Source organism: Hemicordylus capensis, chromosome 5 (genome assembly GCF_027244095.1).
Source record: "Hemicordylus capensis ecotype Gifberg chromosome 5, rHemCap1.1.pri, whole genome shotgun sequence".
Classification (NCBI taxonomy): domain Eukaryota; kingdom Metazoa; phylum Chordata; class Lepidosauria; order Squamata; family Cordylidae; genus Hemicordylus; species Hemicordylus capensis.
In genome coordinates, this window is record NC_069661.1 from 180,322,073 (window position 1) to 180,349,550 (window position 27,478).

General features: G+C 42.7%; 2 protein-coding genes across 4 annotated transcripts in view; one reads left to right on the plus strand and one right to left on the minus strand.

Annotated features, from left to right (window-relative positions):
- Positions 1-170: 170 nt before the first annotated feature.
- On the minus strand, positions 171-15,692 carry TWF1 (twinfilin actin binding protein 1). Of its 2 annotated transcripts, XM_053254802.1 has the most exons (9): positions 15,478-15,689; positions 11,483-11,560; positions 9,522-9,700; positions 5,906-6,001; positions 5,589-5,693; positions 4,791-4,916; positions 3,492-3,642; positions 3,046-3,167; positions 171-1,245 (listed from the first exon to the last, which is right to left on the minus strand). In XM_053254802.1, the coding sequence occupies exons 1-9, from the start codon at positions 15,500-15,502 to the stop codon at positions 1,075-1,077; spliced, it is 1,053 nt and encodes a 350-aa protein (XP_053110777.1). In that variant the 5' UTR covers positions 15,503-15,689; the 3' UTR covers positions 171-1,074. The 2 variants fall into 2 exon arrangements, with proteins under 2 accessions (XP_053110777.1, XP_053110778.1); XM_053254803.1 differs by lacking the exon at positions 5,589-5,693 and having other exon boundaries at positions 15,478-15,692.
- The window catches only part of TMEM117 (transmembrane protein 117), a 355,803-nt gene continuing 343,211 nt past the window's right edge, over positions 14,887-27,478 (plus strand). The window contains exon 1 of one of the 2 annotated variants that reach the window (XM_053254798.1): positions 14,887-15,552. The gene's annotated coding sequence lies outside the window, so the exon portion shown is untranslated. Of the gene's footprint in view, positions 15,553-17,132; positions 17,215-27,478 lie in introns of those variants that run through there. The other variant, XM_053254797.1, reaches the window with a different exon arrangement.

The window sequence follows — 27,478 nt, forward strand, 5'->3', positions numbered from 1 at the left end:
TGTGGACCTGTCCTACTCAGAGCTAATTTCCTTACACAAAGCCTCAATGCAATTTTTGGAGTATTTACCAATCACCCTGGAGTAGTTCCATTAACATTACTTCCAATTAAATATACCTACAAGGTAGTTTTATACTGCAACCATTTCACAATTTGAGACATTCAAAACAGTTGCCTTGAGAACATCTTTATTTTAACAGATATAGAAGACATTTCTCAACCATGTCCGTATGAACAATCAATGACAGCTCCCATAGTGTAGATTTCAAAAAAGTGCTCTGATTTCATAGCCAATGTGTCATTTACAGAATCATGCTACATGTAGTGTTTTCTTGATTATTGAGAACTCAACCTTATTGAAAGACCCAATGAAAAAACTACAAAGTCTCAAGGTCAGATTTCTTTTGGAATGAGAGTGAGCAATATGTTATTAAAAGGCTACAAATAATCTAGCTCTGGACTCCTGCAAAGAAACTAGGTTTCAAACTTGCAAAGACTTGGAACAATGGACTTGCTTACAAGTTAAAGTTTAGGAACTTACTAGAAGACTGAAAGAAGTGGGAGCTGGGTGGTGGAGAAAGTAGAGATACGGGCCTTTTACTGATCATTTTTATTCTAAGCAGCAGCAGCTCTCCATGAGAAGGAGGTAATAAAGTTAACTAAGAATTTTCAAACTAATTTTATCTATTTTATGTATTAACTAAAATTGACTGCAAACTAATGTGGAATCAATGGGTTCGATCCAAAAAGTATCCTCCTCCTCCCACAGGGAAGGGAACCTTTGGATCGAGCCCTATATAACAGAAATTACCAAGCAGCGATACATTCAGATTAGGAAGAATCATACAAGCTATGGTTTGAGTTTTAAACTAATGCATGATAACCACAGGCCGTAGAAATTACAAAATCTAAAGTGACATAGCCAGACAAGTGCAGTGGAAAGTCACAAGACATTCTTTTTCCTCCTGGAAAAGATCAATGTAGAATGCTTTCAGTTCAATATTAAAGGGTGGGGTGTGTGTCCCCCTGCCCACCTGCTGTTGTAATGCTTTTGTTCCCAGTGCACTTGTGGAGTTTAGTCAGTAGGTGTTTCCGTTTCAGCTGGACCGCGGATCAACCTTCGGATGCCTCGTTTTCCTGCAGGACCTCTTGGCTTAGCAAAATTCCGTGTATGCGCGTGCTGTTTGGGATGAACTTCTTCATAAAGGAAGTCAGCAGTTAACTCATCTCCATCATCTATTTCAATCTACCATGGGAAAAATAGAGACAATAATGTAAAGTAGGTTTTGACATATATATTGAGGTGGCCATTTTTAAAAAACAATGCATGAGTTTAGATACCACGCCCTGTGCTGCTGACAGTTTTAACACATTTCCATATGCAAGACATATCTGAGTAAGCAAAAAAATAACTGTGCAAAAACGCTGCTTCCATACTTGACTCGCTCCTGCTAGCTAAAGGCAACTAGTTGTATTTTACCTTGTTCATACTTTATAAATAGAGAACAGAAAGGCCAATAAGCAAAACTAACAAACTGATCATATGCATAGCTAGATAAATCTGTCCATTGAAACAGAACAGATTCATCGGTATTTAAAATTATCCACTATCAAATCATACCTAAAGTAGGATACAAATTTAAAACAAAACAAATCTAAAACAAAGTATCATAGTCAACGAAACTTTAACCATGATCTAGTTTCACAAACATCCGAACAGCTTGGAGAAAAGCTCACAGGAAAATGTCAAATTTTAACTTGTCAATGGAAAACCATCAGTGAGGAAGCCAAGAGAATCCTACTAAAAAGGGCATTCTGTGCCATGGCCACCACTATTAAGAAGGTCCAGCTCCATACCCGCATTGCCCCCTCTGTAAAGTACACAGAGCAGAGCCTGCCCTGAAGAACTTGAGGCAGAGAGGCATCATCATCATCATTTTATTATATTTATATCCCACTCTTCCTCCAAGGAGCCCAGAGCGGTGTACTACATACTTAAGTTTCTTTTTCATGCTTTCTACAGCTACAAAGTCAATATTAATTTACTGTATTCAATTTACAGTACTTGTGTACTTACAAAATTGAAAGTGATTTCCCCAAGGTTATAAGAATATGATCAAGTGAAATTCAAGTTGAAAATCAAGGCATCCCAAATACTAGTATAGGTTCATCCTGCTTTATTGTAATTACACTTGGAGCAAGAGAGCTTGAGGCAGTTTGAAGAAGAAGAAGAAAGATGCTACTGCTGCATGAGCTGACAGGACCACATGAAGCAAGCATTCCAGACTTGGGATTATCCCGATTTAAGCATACAGGTGGACCTCATTATGCACGAAGGTAAATGTGATTGTGGGGATAAGGCTCCCAGACTTCAAATATATCACTTTAAAGTGGGCCCCCCCCAAAAGTAAAAAAACAGACCAAATAAAGTGCCCTACTGTGCTCCAGGGGTCTTAATGAGTCCAGTGATGCCCCTCCCCCATCCCCAAAATTCTGAAAAAGCACACTGGTTTTGTTTAGTTAAAAACAAACGAGCAACAAAATGGGTCCTGCACCCAAAATGGCCAGAAATTACCTCCAAGGTCATTTCCAGTCACCCACAACCCACAGACATGAGAGACTAACCCCTTTTTCATCGTTTCTTATATGCCAAGGTCAGGTGTCAATTACCTAACCACAGATACCCATATCCATGGATGGCAAGGTTACTATATGCTTACTATATGCTATATACCGGGTACCAACAAAGGGTAACTAAATCTGAAGTTACTCTGCTTGCACAGATGCTTTCACAATGCAGGAGCATACAAACTACTATAAAATCTATGTATTATTGCACAGCACAAACTACTCCATTATCACTTGTACAAGTGTTTGTGGAACAGCAAACTTGAATTCTACGACTTATTCTTTGGATCCAACACAAGAAGAGTAATGTAATAAGATGGTCTTAGGCATCTTTCTCAAGTAAAGATGAAATTTTTAGGCATACAAATACCTAGGTCTGAGTGATTGCTTGGCTAAAAAAGAGATCTGTAATCCTTACCTTTCTGATGATCTGCATCCACAGCTGTCTTTCTGCGATTTCTAGGAGAGGACTCTTGCAGCTGGAATATAGCATCCGTTCTCGTATACTACACATATAGCCAGGCATAGAGTAGATAAATACTGCAGAATATTTCAAGTGGTGAGAAATTAAGAATAATAGTCAACAAGACTTCTTGCAAAATTTGAAAGAGTGAGCAAGTATCATAGTGCACAAATTAAAGCAAGGAACTGAAGAAGCTTAATAAGTTGTGTGTTGTTGGAGTAAGAGTGAAGCATCTACATAGCACAATAATGAAATAATGTTTGTTGCTAAGGATTCAGATAGCCACAAAATCCTAGCCTAATTATTACAGCTTCTAATTATTCCAACTACCTAGAATTGATTCAATAAGGAATCATATCTACTGATTCCTACCAATACTATACCCAGAAATCATTTCATACCTATTGATTCCAAGTAGTCTCCTTCATGGGAATGTTTGTAGAGAAAAAAATGGTATCGTGCAGAATCCTTTGGAATTCTTTTCGGCAGGTCCTTCAGTTCAGTTGGCAGTGTATTAGCCAGAGTGATAATTTCATTTTTCATATCAATTTGCTGTTAAAACACATAACATTGGTTATAATAGTCAGTCTTTATTATAGCCAAAGCATCTAAAACAAATGTAAAATTTAAACATAGGCATATTGATAATGTATCTGTACACTAGATCTAACCGTTAGTGAGCAGAGCACGTCAAACTTGTATTGCAGAACAACAGAATTTTGCAACTCTGTGTGTGATAGATGGATTTGCATCTCTTAAATATTTAACATAGAATTCATCAGGTCATCCTGGCAGGTTATGTAAAACAGGGTCAATCAACCTTCGCCTAAGACCTATATAAAAGACACACTGCAGGAGCACATGTGCAACTGACTCGATCTCCTGAGATACAGGGGCAATCTCTGCTCCATTAGAATTCTGCTATATCTGCCAGCCAGTAGTTCTGAGGGGAGGGCATTCATACAGACCCTCGAGAAGGCCCATCTATGTTTAGGGAAGGTGAGAAGGAATAGATAATCTGCTGGGAATTGGTTATAATAAAATCTGCCATTCCGATAATAATTAAGTTGTATCCAAAAGAGAGTTAGTCATGACTAAACTCTTAAGTTAGTGCAACAAGTTAGTCACAAATAAAGCTCTGTTCACATGTTATGTTCAACATACATACAATGTAAGCATGTACAGTTACATTATGTTCACTGCACGTACAGTAGTGCATTTCCTATCTGCAACTTACATTTGAGGGAGCCTGTACCCAGGTTCGCTTTTAAAGTGAACAAATGTACAGTCATTCACACAGAACATGTACATAAATACAGACCTGTATGCATGTACAACATCATGTCTGAATTAGGACTAACTGAAATACATACGTATGTAATGAAATACTCCATTATATTTCAATGTGTTGCAGAAAGGTAAACCAGGCACTGCATTTGTCAATGGGACTAACTCACTTTAGAGACAATCCTCTACGATATAAAGGACTAATTAAAATAATTTAGGAAAACATTTTTGAACTTAGATACAGAGTCTTGATTCTTACTATAACACAATACAAAGGCTACGATCCTGAAGAAACACAATCCTAAAGTTCCTACAGTACATTGAACTTTTCTAGGTTTTTCTCATTTTTGCAAACAGTGAGAAATCTGACAATCTCCAAGATTAGGGGCAAAAGGTTATATAAATGTACTTGCCAATTGCACATAGTTAAGCTGTTTGTTTTTCAATTTTTCCAGTGCCTGGAGGGCTTCTTTAGCTATAGGAAATGCTACCCCTTGGAGAGTCTGATGCTTAGTATCAACACTGACTTCAGTTTGTACCTGGGAACAACAAGAGCAAGAAGTTTACAAGAGGTTAAAATATTCAGACTTATTTGGATCTAAAGTGCTAGCATATCTTAAAACATGGAGCAGAAAGTTCCTCTGCAGAATCTTTCATTTTCAACTTTATGCTCTTTCTGATCTACATTAATATCTCTTCATGAAAAGTTGAAAATAATTTATTTGTTAAGTGATCACATCTTCACCAAGTACATGGGAAGCAGGGGAAATGGAATGGAAGAGAAAAGAACAGTTATTTCAATTCAAATAACATTTGTACAAAAATAAGTGGACAGATTCTGATCATTAACACATTTGAACCAAACATCAGAAAAATGTTAACCACTAGAAAAGGAAAGTTGGAATCATTTTTTTAATCAATTTTTTTTAGTCTGAGAATGTAAAAGTTGCATATTGGGAACTGGGAGAAGTTACATTCCTTCTCAGAAGTTAGAAGGAAATGTACATTGATTCAAATTTATACTCTACCCATGCCTCTTAAAAATGCTTGGAATGGAAAATACTCCATCACTTCAGGTGTTTATCTACCCATCCTCTTAGATGGTCAAAAATGTTCCACTGTTTTGTTTATGACATGCTTCTGCTTTTCTTCAATAATATTTCAGAAATATCTGGCTCCCAGCCCTTTCCTGACATTCCAGAGTGCGGTACCTCACTGATCTTGATTTGTCGAAGCTCTTCTTCTGCTGCAGTCAGAGGAGCAGGGGAAGACTGAGTAATCAAGTATTTTTGGTATCCATTCAAGGAAACATCATCCTGAAACAAACCCCAAAAATCAGATGTTTCTACAATAGCATACTTGATTGCAAAATTTTCCTCTGAATTCTTCCAATCCAGGACCTTGTGGCATAAACACAGTTTTATAATTGACTAAATATCTTCAATTTCATATGAAAATTACCTTCGCTTTCTTTGTGGAGATCATTCAGGAGCAAGTCCTGCAAAATGATCCTTTGCAAAATACTCACCTTATTTGTTCCAAATACTTCATCTTTAATATGTCCACCTCCAAATTCTTTCTTCAGAGTTGCCCTTGTAGCAGCAAACAACATTTTCTGACGAACCTGACAAGGTGTAACAAACACTGATTGTTTTTGAAATTGAATGGAATGAACGTTACTTGTTATATTAACTTTTAAAAAGAGAGGCTTGTATCTTTACATTCTTCTTTATGGGATATCGCCACACAGAGAGCCTGTCCTCATGAGCAGCTAAGCCCAGGTTTAAGCAGCCAAACCTGGGCTTGACTGCCTGTGAGAACCGCCGGGATCTGCATGGATCCCGGTGGTGCTTGCGGCACTAGACCCAGCACCACACTAAACCCAGCATCTCAGCCCAGCTCGTAGCCGGGGCTAAGGGCACAAATGCTCCCTTAACATCGGCTCTGGGATCATGTGTTGGCATGAGCTGCTTGCAGCTCGTGCAGACACAGAGCATGACAGGCCTAGAGTGCCTGCCCCCTCGAGGAATCCCCCAGTGCACTGCACTCAGCGCACTGTGGTTGAGTCTCAGAGGCCAGGACACCAACTCCCAGCCTCAGAGCGATCCTCCCTGCTCCCCACTGCATGGAGAAGGGCTGATTGTGTGGGAGCATGGAGCATGCTCCCACCAAGCAACAAAGGATTGTCTTGGGGGAAGGCAAGGTTTGAGAAGCCTTTCCCCCACCCGGTTGGTCGTGTGAATGGCCCCACAGTGTTTTATGAAGCCCAGTGTTGGCCTAGTAGTAAGAATAATGCTGGAGCTGAGCCTAGGTTCAAAGCTGTGCTCAGCCATAAACTCAGTCCTTGGTCTGGACTATCTGTACCCAAAACCTCAAGTCATCATCATCTGTGACACAAGACTGCTAATTGGCTCATTCCTAACAAGAGGTCAGAAAACCGAATCCCGTATCATTGGTGAAGACAAGGACAAATGACAGTGGTTCCCAACCAGGGTTCTTTCAGATGTTGCTGAACAACAACTTCCAGCATCCCCAGCCATAATCAATTGTAGCTGGGGATGCTGGGAGTTGTAGTTCAGCAACATCTGGAGGAACCCAGGTTGGGAACCACTGACATCTGGAATTCACAACTGCCTGGAAGGACATGGAAGTCACTGTGAACTTTCCAGAGGAAGAGGGAGGGTGTAAATATTACTAATATAATCTTTTTAATGGTAGATTCGGAAGTGATGATAGAATGACTGCAACAGCGTGTTTGCTACTTACCTTACAGTAGGACGACGAAAGGGGCAGAAAGAGTTAGATGTGTTCTAAGAAGGAGCTTCAGGTGTAAGATTAACCAGGAAGACCAAGACAGAGAGCAGAAGAGGTTAAACTGCCAGAGTGAAGGCTTCAGGCAGAGTTGTAGTAAGAGAGAAAAGATGAAAGAGAGAGTGCAGTAAGACCATAAGGACACAAAGGATAGCAGTAGACTATATTTAACATTGGAACTGAAAAGCTTTCAGTAAATAGCCGAGGAGATTTGGCAGTATTCTTGTAGTAGACAGCAGCAGAAGTTTAGACATGGGTGACAGGATGAGCTGTAAAATCATGAGACTGAAAGGAGAGGAGACAGCCAATAAAACAATGAACCCAGATTTGGCTGAATGAAGAATAAATGGCAACAGGTTATGGAAGAAGAGGTGCCAGAAATTGGCTGACAGCTGGAAAGGAGACAGGAAGAGGAATAAGACATTAAGCCAGATGCCTTTAGTAACAGGATGACAGAGATTCTGCAGTGACAGTGAGCAGGCAGAAAGGGAGGGAGGAAGATGAGGAAGTCTACTTTTGACATTCAAAGTTTTAGTTGTTAAGGAGTCACTTCAGAGAAGCGGCTAGAGATATTTGTTTCAGTCATTGCAGACAATGCTGAGCTAAATGACCCAGTGGTCTAAATCAGCATAAGGTTTTCCAACATAATGGTTCTCAAAAGCAAGTCACAGTACAGGTTGAGTATCCCTTATCTGGACATCAGAAATGCTCCAAAATCTGGATACCATGCCTGCGGCGGTAGGAACAGCAGTAAGTGGCAGCTACAGGTGTTCTCGCTACGTACGTGTAGTGCTGCAGCTTCTCAGGCTGTGCTTGGAGCATGCTGGCGGGCACCACCGACCCGGTCGTGGGAGTCCTGGTCGCTACTGGTCCTTTGACATGTTTCTGCCTTCTGCTCCTTCTTCCGCTGCCCGCTACCACTGTGGGGAGCTTTATTATTCACTCTATGCGGTCCGCATGGAGACCACAATGTGTATATGCTGCCACCGCCATTACCACCCTGGGTTACCCAAAGCATGCTGGGACTTGTAGTCCTGGTGATGGCGGAAAGTCCCCCTTCTGGCCCCTGAAACTACAACTTTCCAAAATCCCAAGGAGTCCAAAATCCAGACAACTTCTGGTCCCAAGCAGTCCGGATAAGGGATACTCAACCTGTACTGAAATCAGATGTATAGGCAGGTTTTTGTTTTCTTTGTTGATTCTGCTTCTGTGTTGTATGTTATTGTTTATTGGTTGTATGTTACTTTTGCCATTATATAGATGTTATGGTTGTTTTTAATAGATACTGTGAACCACCTTGACATAATTTTTTTATGAAAAGCAGTGCACAAATTGTACTGCCACTGTGGGAAACAGGATGCTGGATTAGATGGACCTTGAGCCAGATCCAGCAAGGTTGTTCTTAAATGTAACAATAAATAAATCAATCTTATTGTCCTCACAATTAGAGATCTAGAATACCGAGTGCTGGCCATAGTATCATACAGCTCCTTGTTCTGCTCATTGAAAGAAGGTGGCAGCAAAGGGGATGCTGGGAAACAGATAGGAGGTTGAATGAAAGGGGAAGAGAAGAGAGATAGAGTTATGCTTGGCTATATTATGTTACAAATCTGATGCTATGGGCTTGATTTAAAAAATGTAGAGCACAACTACAGAGTATTGGATGTAGAAAAAGTGGGAGAGACGAAAACAAAATCTCTTTCAAGATATAATGTACAAACCAATATGAAATTAATATGAGTGGTAGAAAGAATTACTCAAGAACACAGCCCCTTGCACATGAACTGCTGATAAAGCAGGGCTAGTAAGTTTTACAGACCAGAGGTTCTATATGATAGGAATAGGATGTCAGTAGGTAAAGCAAGAGGACAGGTCTATCAATGGCTACTAGTCTGATTTTAAGATCTCATTCTTTCAAATGTGTTTTCAAATGCATGCACAGAAGCCAATTCCCATGGAGTTACCCCACAACTGAGGAATACTGCCATCATGATGACAGGACCTATTCCATGGGTTGTTGGTTTTTTTTTACCCAGTCAGCACCTTCCCACTTGATTGGGTACCTCTTAGCTAGGAAAGATGCATGTGATCAGCTTTGTCCATACAAATTCAGTATTCATAAACATACCAAAGCCATGTATTTCCAAATGGAAGCAGCTATTATGAAGCTAGGTGATTGTGGAGTGAAAGGAAGGGACTTCTTGTGGTGGCAAAGTAAGAGCTTACAATATTGCAAGACAATTGCCAAGGCGGGGTCGGGGTTGAAAGTATGGCATGAGAAGCATCTGAATTCTGTTTAAAGTAGTCACTAGTGGTTTTATTTCATTACTTACGGGAGAATGGTCTGGCGACCATGCAATAAAGATCCATTCATATCCTTGGGCATTTTGAGAATCTAATCTGTACAGTATATAACATGGCTGCTTATCTTCTAGGAGCGGAAGAACAAAGGAATCATAGTCCTTTTCCCAAGATTCATCAGGTTGTCCAGCACATCCCACCACAAGCTGTTCTGTAAAGGTATAGAGGGAGTAGTTAATATTCTACTGACAACAGAATAAATTGAGGCTATATGTCATATCTGCTCAAACATCTACAGTGAAAAATTACTTAACTTCTGAAACAATATAGGAGCTAAGGGTGAGGATGGGGGCAAAACCATTCACAATTTACCCCAATCAATTTTGTTTACTGAATATAAAAGGCAGAGCCTTTTCCACGTTTTACTTTTTGACAGAGTTACTGTCTTCATTTACAAAGAAACAAATGTTGTATTGGTGAGCAAAACAAAATACAGTGTAGCCTAAATGTATCAGTCGTTCAAAATTATTGCCTAAGAGCCAGTAAGAGTGAGGGACTACAGAAATAGAATTATGATTATTTCTTAAGCACTTGAGAATCTAAGCACTGTATAAAGCAAGAGTTAAAATCAACAGGCTCTACTTATAGACCTACAATGTAAAACACACATCGTTTGAGAGGTAATGCCTTATATTTATTATTATTATTATTATTATTATTATTATTATTATTACATTTATATCCCGCTCTTCCTCCAAGGAGCCCAGAGCAGTGTACTACATACTTGAGTTTCTTTTTCACAACAACCCTGTGAAATAGGTTAGGCTGAGAGAGAATTGACTGGCCTAGAGTCACCCAGCTAGTTTTATGGCCGAATGGGGATTTGAACTCGGGTCTCCCCAGTCCTAGTCCAGCACTCTAACCACTACACCATGCTGGCTTTCTTGTTCAAATAATATTTTTTATATATATAAATAATAATAATAATATAATAATAGAAGAGCAGAAGGTTTCAAGTTCCCTCCCTGGCTTCTCCAAGATAGGGCTGAGAGAGATTCCTGTGTGCAACCTTGGAGTAGCCACTGCCAGTCTGTGAAGACAATACTGAGCTAGATAGAACAATGGTCTGACTCAGCATATAGCAGTTTCCTATGTTCACACCACAAGAAAGTGACAATATATTTCGTCTTTCTTGAAATCAGTTTCTAAAGAAGGTTTCAGAGCCTTCTAAGAAACAGACCCCAAGGAGTAGTGAAATTGTGTATATTCTTAACAGTGCTATGCTATGCATATTTATTCAGAAATGTTCCACGCAGTTCAATGGAGCTTATTCCCACGTAATGTGCATCGGACTGCACCACTTTCCATCACTTAGGAAGTGCAGTGCACTCTCCAGGAGACACAAGCAATATGAAACAGGCAGAGAGAAGTACAACTCAGGGCCAACTTAGACATTGCTTGGCCTTCAGGATCCCATCCAGACCACAGATTGGGCATTGGGCCTCTGTACTCACTCCACATTCCCTTTACTAGGAAAAGACAGTGACAATTGCACTAATAGATCCCACATATATTTGAATGTTGGTTCACCTGCTAGAAAAATGCTCATCACCATGAATCTATTTAGCAGCAGTCAAGTGTTAGCAGAAGGGTGCTCCATAAGCATAAGCTCCTTCCAGTCATGGAAGGAATGCTGCACTGATGCAAGAGGTATTTACACAAGAGAAAGAACCTCTTGCCTGAGAACAACACTCCTGTTCATGGAAGGAGCTCGCACTGATGGAGCACTGCTTCACAAATTCTCTGGATGCCTCCCATATGATTTTATATAATTATTCATTTAATATTAAGGGAGCTAAAATGAGTAGTTCTTGGTTCCAAATCTTCAAGAACAAGACATACACCTTTGCTTTCAAGATTGCAAATGGCCTTTTCTTTACACATCCATACAGCTTTCTAAGATGGTAGAGAAAGAAAAAAGGTAAACTCCTACCATTTTCAATGACAATTTTTAAAAATCGGTAGTGTCCATTTCTGGCTCTTGCAAAGGTTTCTCTGACATCTTCACTAGCTGAAAAAGAAACACACACTTAAGTTTAATTTTTAAAATGTATTCATTTGAACAATGCATTACCAAGGCTAATTCTTGAACAGAGGAACTCCCTCTCCTGGGACTTAATCTAGCCCACACTAAAACCTATTTGGAAAAACCTATTTGGTTAGGCAGACATTTAATCTGAATTGGCCATGTGGGTTGTTTTCTGCTGGTGCTGCTCTTTTTATTGTTTTAAATAGATTTACATGTTTCTGGTTTATAGGTATTATTGAGAGTTTCTACTTTAATTGGTTGTTAGGCATCTTTATTGCTCAAGCAGAAAGGTGGAATATAAGTTCTTGTATAAATAAAAATAAAGAGAGCAAGCACATTCAGACAGCTTAGAGCAGGGGTTTTATAGCACTTTACTGAGAAAGTAGGAAAGTGTGTATCTAGATAGGGATGTGCACGATATTTATCGGCGCCGGCGGGGGTAGGGCTTTAAGGGCGGGGGAGAGTGTACTCACCCCCCCCGCCGCGTTTCCCCCGCCGGCGCTCTCCGAATTTGAAGCCCCTCGGGGCGGCAGCGTTCCTCCTTGCCGCCCCGTTTGCCCCCTCGGCCGGAAGTGGCCGGAAGTTCCAAGCGCGCGTGCGCCCGTCGTGCGCGCGCACGCGCACTCGGAACTTCCGGCCACTTCCGGCCGAGGGGGCAAACGGGGCGGCAAGGAGGAACGCTGCCGCCCCGAGGGGCTTCAAATTCGGAGAGCGCCGGCGGGGGAAACGCGGTGGGGGGGGGTGAGTACACTCTCCCCCGCCCTTAAAGCCCTACCCCCGCCGGCGCCGAATCACCGAATCTGCCCCGACACCCGAAACGTTTCGGCGGCCTTTTCAATGGCTGCCGAAACTTTTCGGGCACAAGCCTATATCTAGACCTATTATCTATTCTGCAAACATTTGAAAATGAATACTCTCATCTTTTCCAGACAGCTGTGTCAGACGACCCTTAGCCAGATATTCAGACTCATCAATCTGACCATCAATAGATTGAAATACGTTAATTGTGTCAGTGGCTTTGGAGTAAAGGAACAGGGCACTTTGCCGCACTGGGCAGAGTTAACTGTTGGTCCTTGGTATGGAAAAGACAGCTATGAAGCTTGTTGAATGGACAGGCAAATAATTATCTCTCAGTGTAATGTAGTATCCCCTTGTAGTGAGGATAACTTTGAGGAAGGGCACAGTATCGATATGCAATCATAAAAATAAGTGGCAAAGTCATAGGGCTATACTGCCCAAGGCCGTGATTCTCTGAATGGGCTGAAGTGTGCCCTGAACAAGTAAGCCACTATGCAAGATACATCCATCTCCCTATGCCAGTCAGAACAGGGGCTGCGCCATGTACCTGATGAATGGTTGAATCATCTCTAGCCCTATTTACACATTATTTTCAACACATTACAGAGGATTAAGCCAAGGGGTACAGCTATAATTGGGCAGACAGGTTCAAGGAACCCAAGCTTCTGCGAGCCACCTGGTTTGCCCCTTGTGAAGGAGAAAATGAAGAAAAGGCATAGCCAGCAACTAAACCAGCTGGGAGATGAACTCAGGAGGGCTATACTGGACCTTGCAGGTGCTGGCCACACAGTCCCCACATGACATCGCACACAGGGTGAGGCAGAGAATGAAGAAAACACCTAGCCCACTTCATTGTTGGCTGGGAAATGAACTTGGGAGAGCTGGCCTTCTGGGTGCCAGATCCTTCAGGGTGCTGGCCACACCTCCTCCGTGTGATATCACATGCAGAGGGTGTGGCTGGCATGTGCAGGGTGCTGCCGGGAAGAGGGTGAACATGAGTCCCCTCTCCCCTAGCTACGCACCTGATTGAGCTTATTAGCTATAAATATCTTGGGATATTAATCTCCACAGCACAATGGTAGCCAAGTAAATGCATTTTGTCAAGCCAGGAAATCAAGCAAGAGGACTTTTAAACGTCATCCAGAGTTTGCCAGCATGGTTTAGCAACATTCTATGAATGAGAGTTGGCTAACCGCCCCTGTTTAGAAGCTCTGCACAACTGAAAGTTTGGATCTTCTTTGATCCAGAGGATATTATAAAACTGCAAGTGAGATGTTCTATTGCATAAACCTGTTAGTGTAAAACACCTCAATTGCAATTTTATAATATCCTCTGGATCAACTTACCAAGTACCATTGACATCATATTTTTATTAATGTTTAAATCAATGCAAAAAATAAATAAATTACAAAGCTCCCTTCAGTTATGTAAGCCAAAGAAATGAATCCATCTATTGCTTAAAATCTCCTAGGGTTTATTTTTGGTTTTTTTGTTTCACATTGGATGCCTGGTTTTGACAATTAATAGATGAGTCATGCATAGCAACATAAAGACACTTTCCTACTGAAACTAACAAAGACAGTCACGTGCCTGTTACTGAGCTACAACTAGGGTAAATTGATCTTTTGTCTCCTTGGTCATACAGAGAGCAAAGTCTGAAAAACGTCACGGGCAGGAATAGCAGGGGAGGAGTTTCTTCTTTCTTTTTGAATATTTGAGAGAAGGAGTTTATAAGCAATCCAAGAAAGCGAAGATGCCAGATCCACATGCTACCACCAGAAGAGCATAGCTTAATCACACAGGACAGACTTTCAAAAAACATTTGAGTATATTCTACAGGGCTTTAACAAGCCTCACCACAAATACAGATTTATATTATTATATCTATATCTGTATCTCGCAAGTACAGATTAACATCCCAGCGTTCCCACGCTGGGTCTACTGTCAGGAGCCAAAGAGGCCCTCTGGAAACCAGTTAAAAAGTACAGGGCTCGCAAGAAGTGTTGCCAACAGATTTCTAGCAACATTTCAGCTCTAGCCTCAAGAGCCAGCAGACCACTTTCTCCATCACTGCAAGCCGAGAAAGAAGCCAAAACAAAACCTTTAGCCGACTCTTTTGGTCCTGTGTAACGCTACCTAACCCGGTATATGTGAATTTCAGCACCTGCTCATTGACCCCCATAGATGTTACTACGAATGACTGCATTCCGATTACTTTTCCTACACAAGACCAGCTCTAAACCAATTCAGTGGGGCTTACTACCACCAATTAAACACATAGGACTGTAACTTTCCTCATAGGAAGCGTTTCGTGCTCAAGCGCACGCGAGTTTAAACAGTTGCCTGACCGCAGCCTCCAGCATAAGGTTCCCCTGGTAACCGAGATCAAAGCCGGCCCCGCACTCCGCCCACGGATTCAGTGGGCAGGTGCAGGTGGCAGGAGAGCCAGCGGAAGCCTCTCCCCGCCACCTCCTTCTGCCTATCCCTTAAGCCTAAGGGGATGATGACATAGGCTCACGTCGCAGCCACCACTTCATCTTCTCCCCGGAGGCAACTCCATTTGCCACACGCTGGTTTGCATAATCGCCTGCCGGGAAAGGTGGCGATGTGCTTCGGTGAGATTCCTCCGGTCGCCCGAAAGCTGCCAGAGACCCCAGCAACAAAAACAACTAAATGAGCAGCAGCTGTGAGGGCAGTAGTTGAAAGCTCCAACTAAAAGTGCCACTCTGCCCCTGGCTGGACTTCAGACGCTGTGACCTAAAGAGCTTCCCCGCAGAAGGAACGGATTGCAGTTTACACCGCTAAGGGCACTCTAGACATGCTCAATGACACTCTCCCTTTCATTATGGCATTACAGGCGGAAACGGGTTCTGGGACACAGGATTGCAATTAAGCCTGTAGGTGGAGAAATCAAGTCTTGCAAAGTTCAAACGAAGGGAGCGAGGTCAGGTGCCGGAAGTTTGGCCCATCATCTCCGGCCCCTGGCAGGGCAGTACCGCAGAAAGAGCCCGGGGCCATTCAGCGGACCCCAAAGAAAATCGAGGGCAAGGGGAGGAGGGGAGGGGAGGAGCACTGGAGCCAGAGGGCTCCCCGAGAAGTACCTTGGATGCCGGTCTGGTGGGACATGACGCTGAGCAGCCGTCGAGAATCGCACTCCACTCCGGGAGAGGGAAAAGGTTAGATTGCCGCTGGAGTCGGACCGGGACGCTCACGTGATGCGCCGCCGCCACTCAGCGGCTCTCATTCCTCTGCCCAGCAGGCGGCTTCTTCCGGCCCGGCTCCAGCGCTTGGGATTGCGCTGGGAGCGCCGCCATGTGCCGAAACCGCAAAGGGCTCTCATTGAGATCTCCTTGGAAGTAAGCTCTGTTAGAATCAGAGAAGCAGATCCCCGCGCCTGCTTGCTCAGAACTGCGTCTCCTTCAAGCCAATCGGAATTGCTTCCAAGTAGTTCTGTTTGTAGTCAGTCTTTCGAGTAAACTTCGTAAATCGGCCTGTAGCACCGGATCCCATGCCTCATTCTTTGGATTCCACTGAGTTTATGTGGCGGCAGCCTTCCCAGTCAGGCTGCGATCGTATGCACGCTTCTTTGGGAATGAATGAACGAATAACAGAGTGCCACTGCACCCAGTGCTGTTTCCAAACAAATATGCACAGCATGTGCTGTGCCAGATGATTTTTAAAAATGTAATTTTGGCCAGCCCAGCCCACTGCTGTCCCAAGCACAAGTATGGTCATCGATTTCAGTGGGGCCGGGTTTGCTCCTAGAAAGTGTATATTGCAGCCTAGAAATAATATAAACGTTCCATTGAAGGAATGAAATGTTTGAAAGATGGGGATGTAAGGTGGCTTGCAATTTGTTTCTTATGAAGTAATATATCCCTCTCCTTTTTAGGAGTCCCCTGCACTATACTTCACACAACACGCTAGCCACACATTAAAAACAACACATCTCTGCAAAAAGCAATGAAATTCTCATTTGGTAAGGGTGGAAAGCCTATTCAGGAAACTTTATAAGATTTCAGAATTTTTCCATTCAGTCAGGAAATATTTAGAAAAATCCCCTGAATTTAAATGTGCATGCTTTGGAGGTAATTCTCAATGGGCTTAATTTACCATTATAGAGGTGCAGCTAGGTAATTTTGGAGTCTGGACCTAAAGGCCTTTGGAGCCCCCACTCCCACTGCAAGTTAAACATCATCCCCTACAGGGGCGTAACAAGGCTGGAGTGGGCCCAGAGACAAAATTTTAAAATGGGCCCCTCACTAATACACACACACACACTTCACAATATATAGTCATGTGACTTGCCTCTGGGGGGCCCCTCGAGGCGTGGGGCCCCCCAGGCAGCCGCCTCCCCTTGCCTAATGGTAGTTACGCCCCTGATCCCCTACAAACACACACATACACACCGTAACATACACAGTATTTCTAACACATGGGTTCTTGGGGCCCCCAAAAGCAACTGAACTCACAAGAATGTAAGAATATAAAACAGCCATATTTATGCAATTTATTATTATTAATAATAATAATAATAATAATAGAATTTATATGCCGCCTAGTATAACAATCTCTTGGTACAGAATTAGAAGTATGCATTAGCAGAAACATTTCAACACGCAACTTAACATATTGCCCTCCCACATGTTTCTTTCCCCACTCCCCTTTCTTGTCTCTAAAGCATAGGTTGCGCTCGGCCACAGTTGCGCTCGGCCACCTGGTCACAGTCATGCTTACCGGTGCAGTATGGGCCAGGGACACAGCACGATGACCACACCACCCAGGACAGACCCCAGAGGTGGGTGTGGAGACCCTGGACATTGGCCCAGAAGTCAGGGGTAAGAGCACCTCTGTAGTCTGATCCTGTGGCTAACTGATTTCAGTGGCCATACATATGCCTAAGGTCACCTTAAGTGGCGCAGTGGGGAAATGCTTGACTAACAATCAGAAGGTTGCCAGTTCAAATCCCCGCTGGTACTATATCAGGCAGCAGCGATATAGGAAGATGTTGAAAGGCATCATCTTACACTGCACAGGAGATGGCAATGGTAAACCCCTCCTGTATCCTACCAAAGAAAACCACAGGGCTCTGTGGGCGCCAGGAGCCAACACTGACTTGACGGCACACTTTACCTTTACACATGCCTAACTCCACATAAGATTCAAGGTTACTGTATGTTTCAGGTTGAAGGTGGGTCAAACACTGTTGAACATATTGAAGAAACTCTTTTCCTCTGAAGCCAATGAGACCTAATTTCCAAGCAGCTGGGTTTAGGATATTGTAAAAATCATCTAGTAAAACCTGTTTTAGCCTAGTCTAGTGGAAGGATTAAATGAACTTCAGGCCTCATTTTGTTCTCCGATTCTGTGACATATACCACACTCAGGTTACTTCTGCAACATGGAAAAATCACATGCTTATTTCCTAGTTACTGATTTAAACAAATCAGTAAATGTTTATAATGATGACTTAAGAGACTTACCTCTTTTTGGAAAGATTTGTGCGTATGCATATACTGTATGTATATAATATAATCCTATATCTGCTGACAAAGAGTCTAATTTACGTAATGCCCTTAGGAATCAGCAAAATTATACTTTAGGCATGACAGATCATGTTTTGGAAGTTGCTGGGGAAAGCATTATACATTATCTCAATCACAAAACCTACAAAATAAATGGGCACTGCCATCCCAAAGCTGAATGCTTTTTGTGGGTCTTGAGGCTGAGTTCCCATTGAACTCAGAATGATTAATTCTAAGTAAACAGGAATAAGGTCAGGCTGATTTCAACAGGACAAAATTAAGTGCATCTCTCACTGAAGTCAGAGAGTTGTAAAAGTGCTTGACTTAGGTTGCTTTGAGCCTAATGTCCCAAAAGCATTGGGACTCTATTATAATGAATATGCACCTAACAGAATAGCTGGCAGTCTTAATTTTGCATTCAGTTATGATTTATTTATTTAAGATGTTTCTATCTTACAATTCCACTTTCAATTCTTGTAATGGCTTACAATGCCATTTAAAGTAATATATCACACGACAGCAATAAAATGTTAACAGATACAATGAAACAAAACCAACATTAGTTAAAAGGAGCAGTAAAATCAGAGTCATACTAGAGTCTATTAAAAGCCTGGGCAAACAAAATCTTGCATCTAAAAAGCATCAAATTTAGTGTCATATGAAAGGATAGAAAGGAGTTCCACAGAGAAGGCACCATTACCAAGAAAGCTATGTCCCTGGTAGCAGCCACCTTCATCCCTGAGGATCCCACCTTCAGGTCCAATGAAGATTTTAGCAACCAGTCAGATTCATATGGGAGCAAGTCAGGCTCGGACTGGCCCACAGGGAAACAGGGCACATTCCCGGTGCGCCCTACCCGTGTGGCACCCCTGCGCCCCAACTCCCACCCTTAAGCACCGATTCTGCTCAAAACCCGGCACCCTCCCCACATACATTCCACCGCCCTCTCAGTGCCCCAAGTCCGGTCCTGGAGCAAGTGGTCTTCAGATACCTGGTTCCTAGACTATTTTAAAGTTATGGTAGACTCCAGCACAATGTCTACTACTCACTGAGATTTATAGCCTTCATCCCAGCAGAAAACCCACGAAGTGGCTCTCTTGAATATTGACAATCACTTCAGGAAGACCACTCTTCTGTGAAAATGGTTACTCATCTGTACTGGAGACTGTAGGGTCAGCTTTGTTTCCCAAAGCAAAAGAGAAATAGAACTTTCTCAGGTTTCTCAGGTAATTTCTAGGGTTAAAGCTACATGTTATTTAGGCACAATCCCTTATTTCTTGATTTTTTTTTCCTTGGGGAAAAAAGCAAAAAAGAGAGTATGGAGAACACATGTTTGACAGCACAATACAGGAGGTTCCTTTTTGTCTCCTCACATTAAAAATAAAGTGTGCCATCGAGTAGGTGTCAACTCCTGGTGACCACAGAGCCAGGGGCATAGCTAGGGGAGAGGGGGCCTGTGTTCATCCCTCTCTCTGGAGGCCCCCCAGGGTGTGGGAGATAATGAGGAAAATAGGGAGGGGTGGAGCTGGAGGGCCCTCAGGAGCTGGGGGCCCGTGTTCTTTGAACCATTTCGCTCAATTATAGCTACGCCCCTGCACAAAGCCCTGTCTTTGGTAGAATACAGGAGGGGTTTACCATTGCCATCTCCTGTGCAGTATGAGATGATGCCTTTCAGCATCTTCCTATATTGCTGCTGCCCAATATAGGTGTTTCCCATAGTCTGGGAAACATACCAGCAGGGATTCGAACTGACAACCCTCTGGCTTGCTAGTCAAATCATTTCCCCACTGCGCCATTAGCATGCAGATATTTATGAAGTCTGCAGTAATTCTTTTAGCTGAAAGTGAGAAGCCCTGTTTTCAAGCAAATTAATTTTCTTTTAAGTAAGTCCTATTGAAATGAATGAGACTTGCAAGTAAATAAGTTTAGGAATAAGATGGGAGAGATTTTTCTTGAGTTTACCATCTGGATATTAAATCAGGATATCTCGAGCACATAGATGTTCTTGGAGGTTCCCAAGAGCTAATTGGCTGCTCATGGAGACTCCTTGAAACCCAAGACTTGGTGAAGGCCATCACTCCATGAGGAAGCACACCAAGTCACATGTGGGATAGAATGTTGGGCTGTGAGCATTCATTTTCTCCCCTGCTCATCTAAATGAGAGCCAAGTTAGGTGATATGTATAACCATTATTGGGGCCCTTGTGTTTGGTTTTTCTAATATAAATAGCACATGCAGGGGGGATCTATGTTGGACCATTGTGGTGGGAGAATTTCCAACAGCATCATTATCAAGTATCTAGGAGCCAGTTTAGATTAGATGCTGGCAGCATAAGTGATAAAAAAGGGGTTGTGCTGGTGATGTCATTCACCCTGATGTCACCAGAGGGCATCCTATGCACTCTTACGAGTGAGGGGGTATTTAAACAGGTATTTTGAGTATGTGAGGTTATTCAGATGGATATGCTCCTCACATGACTGGGGACATCCCAAGAGCACATCGGGATGATGTCAAGGTGAACGCATACTTGGCACAATCCCATCTTTACCACAAGTGCAGTCGGCATCTCATCCAAACTGGTTCGGCATTTGCAGAATGCAGGTTCTCTTTGCTATGTATATACAGTTAGCTGCACTGTTTTGAAACAGAACAGGACTTATCTATCTGTTTTGGACAGTTAGATTAAAATCCAAAGGAAATACCAGCATCAAGGAACAGGCATACTGTTGTTCTTGAAATATAGTATTTGCCTGCTGTCGCTTAAGGCTACTCAAGCTACATCCACAGCAGTACCATTTGAGATCTTTTATTTGCTTGTTCTACTCTGATCAGTCACTTTGGGGGGAAAATAAAATTATCTGGGTTACTCTTTTTATGAACCTAAAGCTGGATGCAGACAGCTTTTGATTAATAATATGTCTGTGTAATGTTCCTTAGATATGGAAGAATATACCAACACAGTAAAGGTTTTAAAGTGAAGTCTTTCTCCATTCAGATTCAATTCTATTCATTTGTTGTTGCTTTTACAGAAAGGTGGGGTGGGGGAACCCATCAATTAGACCTGTCAATGATCATAGCAAGGGAAGAAATAGTTCTGCCAATAACTAGTCTACATTTGTAATACAGGTGAAACTCGAAAAATTAGAATATTGTGCAAAAGTTCATTAATTTCAGTAATGCAAATTAAAAGGTGAAACTGATATATGAGATAGACGCATTACATGCAAAGCGAGATAAGTCAAGCCTTAATTTGTTATAATTGTGATGATCATGGCGTACAGCTCATGAGAACCCCAAATCCACAATCTCAGAAAATTAGAATATTGTGAAAAGGTTCAACAGTCTAGGCTCCAGGTGTCCCACTCCAATCAGCTAATCAATCCATAACACCTGCAAAGGGTTCCTGAGCCTTTAAATGGTCTCTCGGTCTGGTTCATTAGGAATCACAATCATGGGAAAGACTGCTGACTTGACAATTGTGCAGAAAAGCATCATTGACACCCTCCATAAGGAGGGAAAGCCTCAAAAGGTAATTGCAAAAGAAGCTGGATGTTCCCAAAGTGCTGTATCAAAGCACATTAATAGAAAGTTATGTGGAAGGGAAAAGTGTGGAAGAAAAAGGTGCACAAGCAGCAGGGATGACCGCAGCCTGGAGAGGATTGTCAGGAAAAGGCCATTCAAAAGTGTTGGGGACTTTCACAAGGAGTGGACTGAGGCTGGAGTTAGTGCATCAAGAGCCACCACACACAGACGGATCCTGGACATGGGCTTCAAATGTCGTATTCCTCTTGTCAAGCCGCTCCTGAACAACAAACTGAAGCGTCTTACCTGGGCTCAAGAAAAAAAGAACTGGTCTGTTGCTCAGTGGTCCAAAGTCCTCTTTTCTGATGAGAGCAACTTTTGCATCTCATTTGGAAACCAAGGACCCAGAGTCTGGAGGAAGAATGGAGAGGCACACAATGCAAGATGCTTGAAGTCCAGTGTGAAGTTTCCACAGTCTGTGTTGATTTGGGGAGCCATGTCATCTGCTGGTGTTGGTCCACTGTGCTTCATTAAGTCCAGGGTCAACGCAGCCGTCTATCAGGAGATTTTGGAGCACTTCATGCTTCCTTCCGCAGATGAGCTGTATGGGGATGCTGACTTCATTTTCCAGCAGGACTTGGCACCTGCCCACACTGCCAAAAGTACCAAAACCTGGTTCAATTACCATGGGATTACTGTGCTTGATTGGCCAAAAAACTCGCCTGACCTGAACCCCATAGAGAATCTATGGGGCATTGCCAAGAGAAGGATGAGAGACATGAGACCAAACAATGCAGAAGAGCTGAAGGCCACTATTGAAGCATCCTGGTCTTCCATAACACCTCAGCAGTGCCACAGGCTGATAGCATCCATGCCACGCCGCATTGAGGCAGTAATTGCTGCAAAAGGGGCCCAAACCAAGTACTGAATACATATGCATGCTTATACTTTTCAGAGGTCCGATATTGTTCTATTTACAATCCTTGTTTTATTGGTTTCATGTAATATGAAGTTTACTCACATATGGCATTCGATGCATCTATCTTACTGTAACTGATTTCTTTTCTTTTGCTGAACTTAATTCAGCAAAGAAAAGAACTGATTTCTTTTGCTGAACTTAAAACAGCAACTTGAAGAAATGATTGTGTGAGGGGCTGAAATCAAGATAAATAAACTAAGCACTTCACTATTTTTCTGTTCACTAAGGTCGTTCACATGACTGTGCAAAGCTGGGTAGGAATGGGTAACCCAGGGTAGACAGGTTCGTGTGGTGCCTCGGGACCTGCTCCGACTCAGCCACTCTGAAATAGGTCTACCCTATCCTTTAATCTTGGTTTTAACCAAGGTAAGAGATGAATAGCCCTTCTTACCTCTACATCTCAGATCATGCACATGATTGAGGCTGTTTGCAGCCGCTACTGGCAGCCCGGCTGGCTCTTGACCATAGAATACCACTTAAAGAATGGCCAGGAAGCCAGGAGCTGCTTCATCACTGCAGGCAGCCTCTCCGCTGCCTGTGCAATGCATTGTGGGATACTGGGGACTTCCTCCTCCAGATCCCTTGTACTGAAATCTCCGCCACGCTGAATGTGTGGGCACATGGTGCAGCATGTATGGATGGTACTCATGAGGGGGAAGGTTGGTATACTCTTGCCTTCCCCCCAGCCCTCACTAGCCCCAGGGATCTCAGTCGTGTGAACGACCTTACTATTTTCATAGTTTTGTCATGATGGGTCTGAAAACGTTTAGCATATTCCCTAAGTCCATCATAGTTAATTTATGATTAAATTATTCCTTATCTGAAAATCTAACCTACATCTGAATGAAAACAGGAATAGAATGGATCAAACCCCTGATAGTTTGTCTTAAGTTATTATTATTATTTACATTTTATATCTCCCTCTTCTTCCAAGGAGCCCAGAGCAGTGTACTACATACTTAGGTTTCTCCTCACACCAACCCTGTGAAGTAGGTTAGGCTGAGAGAGAAGTGACTGGCCCAGAGTCACCCAGCAAGGATCATGGCTGAATGGGGATTTGAACTCGGGTCTCCCCGGTCCTAGTCCAGCACTCTAACCACTACAACCACTTGGCGGGATGGTCATTTTCAAGTCCCTGGTCCTAGTCTGGCACTCTAGCCACTCCACCACGCTGGTTGTATTGGCTATGACAACCTGATCATTGTGGACTATCTGTTGATACTGTTCTACTTCTCATTCATTAAGTATAACCTGAACTCAATTTATCTCCAAGTCAAGCCCTGCCCTTTGCCTCTGCAGCCCGTCGTCAGTAGCTATTATTGTGCTTTATACTCTGTTGCATCATTTGTTACTATTATTCCAGTTTTGCCTATTGCTTAGAGAGGACTAATGCTCCCTTCTTCCTGAGAGGAATAAAGATAATAATATTTATCTCAAGATGATTTTAAACATCCTTCCCTAAAATAAAGGTTATTTTAGCAAATGGTTTACTGTCTATGCTGATGCTTCCCCACCACCACGCCTTTTTTTAAAACCTGCAAAGACTGCCTTTGCAGTAAAAAAGGTATAAATAGACTACATTCTTGAGATATGATGCACCTGACAGAATAAGTTACAAAGGGAGGCAATCAAGCTCACTTGAAGTCGGTCCATTTGGAAAGGGAAGAAGAAAAAACACCGCACACAGACCCCTCTCTCACGAATTCTGGATGCTGATGAATGGGATGAAAAACTGTAGCATGACAAGCGTCATGATCTAAAAATGTAATTCTGGCCTTTTTGTAATTTAAAAAACACCACCCCAGATTTATAAAGAGTCTTTGCAAAATCATGTGTAAGCTTGCCTAAGATTGATAAAGTGGGTTATTTTGCTACTCCTTACAAAGTGCATATTATGAGCCTTGCCTCCCTATCTTACTAAAGAGAATGCTATATTCTAAAGCTATTGTGCAGCAATTTGCTTTCTTTTCCCCACTCTTTAAATTACACCAATATGTAACAGTCAAACTGGCAATTTTAAAAGTGAGAGAGAAATCTAGGATGCAGGGATGAATAGAAAGCTTGGTACACGGTACACGGTGTAAAATTACAGAGCAAATGTAGCTAATGCCTGCCTATAACCATCATAGTTCTGAACATTTTACAATTGTTTTGTAATTAAAGATGAATTTGAGATTATCTTTCTGCATCTGTCCTATATACACCATCACTTAAAAAGATCTGCTGTCCTTTAGCTTGCTTTAAGCACTATTTTTTATGCTCTTGGCAAAAGCACCGCTTTATCTCAAGGTGATTCCAGAGTGATAAAGAGATGCTTCTGCCAAGAAGGAAAAAAACCCACAGAGTTTTGTGGCATCGTAAGCAGCAGCAGATTTATGGTGGCATAAACATTTGTGGACTAGATCCACTTCATCCAATGCACAAAGCATTATTGTCGGTTGGCAGATTATAAAAACAATATATTCCCATATATACATGGATACAGAAGGAGAAAAATGGTAAATGGTTTTGCTAAAAGGCAACAACAAAATGCTAGCGGTACAGTAGGTCTGTGACATTTTGATGAAGAGCTCAGTTGTATTCAAGATATGAACAGTGACTATTCACAACAATAGTAACAGGTGATGATGAAATGTCCCATTGGTATTTGTTCAGCACACTAAGTTAGACCCAATTCCCCATTCATAAACTCTGAAATATGAGTGCTGAAAATACTGTACTCAGACATTACATTTTTGAGCAGAAGGCTGTGCAAAAGGTGTATGCATTTTTGTAGTGCTGGAGCAGTAACAATTAAGGATGTGCAGAATGTTTCGCTGGCGAACGTTTTGACTTGAAACAGGCTGTTTTGAGTGTTTTGAGCTTAAGTGTTAAAGGGCCTGTTTTGAGCTCAGAGCAGAGCAACCCATTTCAACAGAAACATTTAGATGTTCTGAATGCCATTTTGGAGGTCTGTTTTCTCCTTGCTGATTGTTTTTCTGGCACTGGCTTCCGATTGGCTTGTGACCTCCTTGCTTCTTGGTTGGCTTGCTATTATTCAAATCAAGTGTTGTTACAGGCAGCTGTGCTCCCATTGGCTGGGGGGAGGGAGGGGGGAACACCGAAATTTCAAATTCAAAATGTATTCCATGGGACTGGGAGGCAGAGAGAGCAAGACCCCTTGTACTGTGCCTCTTTTGAAGAAGAGGATACATCAGGACAGCAGGAAGGTAGGTTTAATTTTGTGGTTTACTTTTCTCAGCACTGAGTATAATATGTTGTGCTATTGCTGCTATAACGATCTGTTTTTGCTGGATCTCAGATTGACAAAGACAGAACTTAGGTGCCTGCCTCTCTTGAGTAGTGGTTTATTTTGTTTAAGAGATACAGTTGTGGTAAGAAATGGACATTGGCAAGCGGCAATCTCTCTCTCTCTCTCATATCTATATAGATATATTTATTTATTTATTGGTGATTGCTGTGATGAGCTCAATATCTGGCCTTGAGACTAACTTGTGCTCCACTCACAACTCTGGACTGCTCTGTAATCTGCTTTCATTGCAAGGTGTACTCAGTCAAAAATGTGGCTGAAGTTGCTCCAGTTGAGTTTATGACTATGCTTGCTGCTAAGTAAGGGTGCTGCTTTGGCAGCTGTTGTTGCAATGCTAGGAAGTAACATAAGGAGTCATAATTGTGCATGAAAGATCAACTTGTGCCAATGATGTTACTGCAGGCACTGTGGCTGGCAATGGATTCTGTGTGAGTGATTCTTTTGTGGCCATATTTGGACTGTGTTTGAAAAAAATCTGTGTTGTCCTGTGTTGGGAGGGACAGATTTCTTTAACTGTGTGCTTCTAATCTGCAGAGTTTTGCAAGGCATGGGCGCAAAATGCATAGCAAATTGCAATGCAAAGCTTCTTGTGTGCACTCTGTGAGTGCAGTTTATTTCAGCCATAGGGGACGATGCGGAACCTGGGACACCTCATTGTTCCGCATGGGTAAGTCCTAGGGACACGAAAGTGGGTTGGGTGCTATGGTGTGATGGGTGCTATTTACCACTTAAGCCACAAAAGAAAGCAGGTTATTTTTAATTTTTTAACCTTTTCCCCAAACTCCCATAGGATCCTGAGGGTTGGTGAAAGGTGAAACAAAATTAAAAATTGCCCGCTTGCCTGTTTTGGTGTGTGGTTTGGGTGGTAGGTGGCACCCATCATGCCCTACCACCCAACCCACTTTGGTGTCCCTAAGAGTTCCCCATTATTTCACTGGTGTAGCTGCTGGCGTGGGCACTGGTAGATGGGCTGCCTATGGGTGGGCCACTGCTGAAGCCGGCCACCAAAGGGGGCTGGCCTTTAGTGTCGGGGCTTTGGTGTAGGACTGAAGTCTGAGGGGAAGTTATGTTCAGGGTCCTCCAGTTTTAGTTTTAGTTTTAATGTTTTCGTGGTTTGTGCCAGGTTGCTCACAGCAATGTGTCTTGGCTCTCTTATTAAGGATGGCGCAGGGGGCACGTTCGAGAAACTGGGGCAGCTTTTTCAGTAGTGGAGGGGAATAGATTACAGGGCATTCCCCTGTAACGGCCAGCATGCCGTTACAGGGGAAGGCAGTCCAGTAATTTAATTACTGTTTTCCCTTCCAGCTGCCCTGTCAGCTCTCAGGCCTCGGGGAGTAGTTCCAACTCCCCACTGAACCTAACCATGCTCCTTTGTAATGCCAGGTCTGTTCGAAATAAGATTGAAATTACCCATGACTTGATTGAGGATGAAGGAACCCACCTGGCTTGTATAACTGAGACATGGTTGGGAGATGCTAGTGGTCCTGTGTGTGTTCAGGGTACTCAGTTGCGGAACAGTTTAGGGGAAGTAGGAGCGGGTGGGCTGGGGGGAATGGCTGTGGGCCATAAGAATAACATCTACCTTTCCAGGATCCCTGTGATAAAATTGACTTATATTGAGTGTGCGTAACTTAGGTTCTGGATTCGGGATAGATTGGGGATTCTGTTGGAGTTCCTTCCACCCTGCTGCCTAACAGACACCCTAAAGGAGCTGACGGAGTTGGTTGCATAGCTGGTGTGGGAGTTGCTCAGATTTTTGGTGCTGG

What these genes read in the sequence shown, in the direction of transcription:
- TWF1 (XM_053254802.1), bottom strand. Translation starts at nt 15,502, where the DNA reads ATGTCCCACCAGACCGGCATCCAAG. An exon ending in CCACCAGACCGGCATCCAAG is followed by an intron (nt 11,561 to 15,477) that starts GTACTTCTCGGG and finishes TTTCTTTTTCAG; the next exon opens with CTAGTGAAGATGTCAGAGAA. An exon ending in GACAAATCAAGATCAGTGAG is followed by an intron (nt 4,917 to 5,588) that starts GTACCGCACTCT and finishes TGTTGTTCCCAG; the next exon opens with GTACAAACTGAAGTCAGTGT.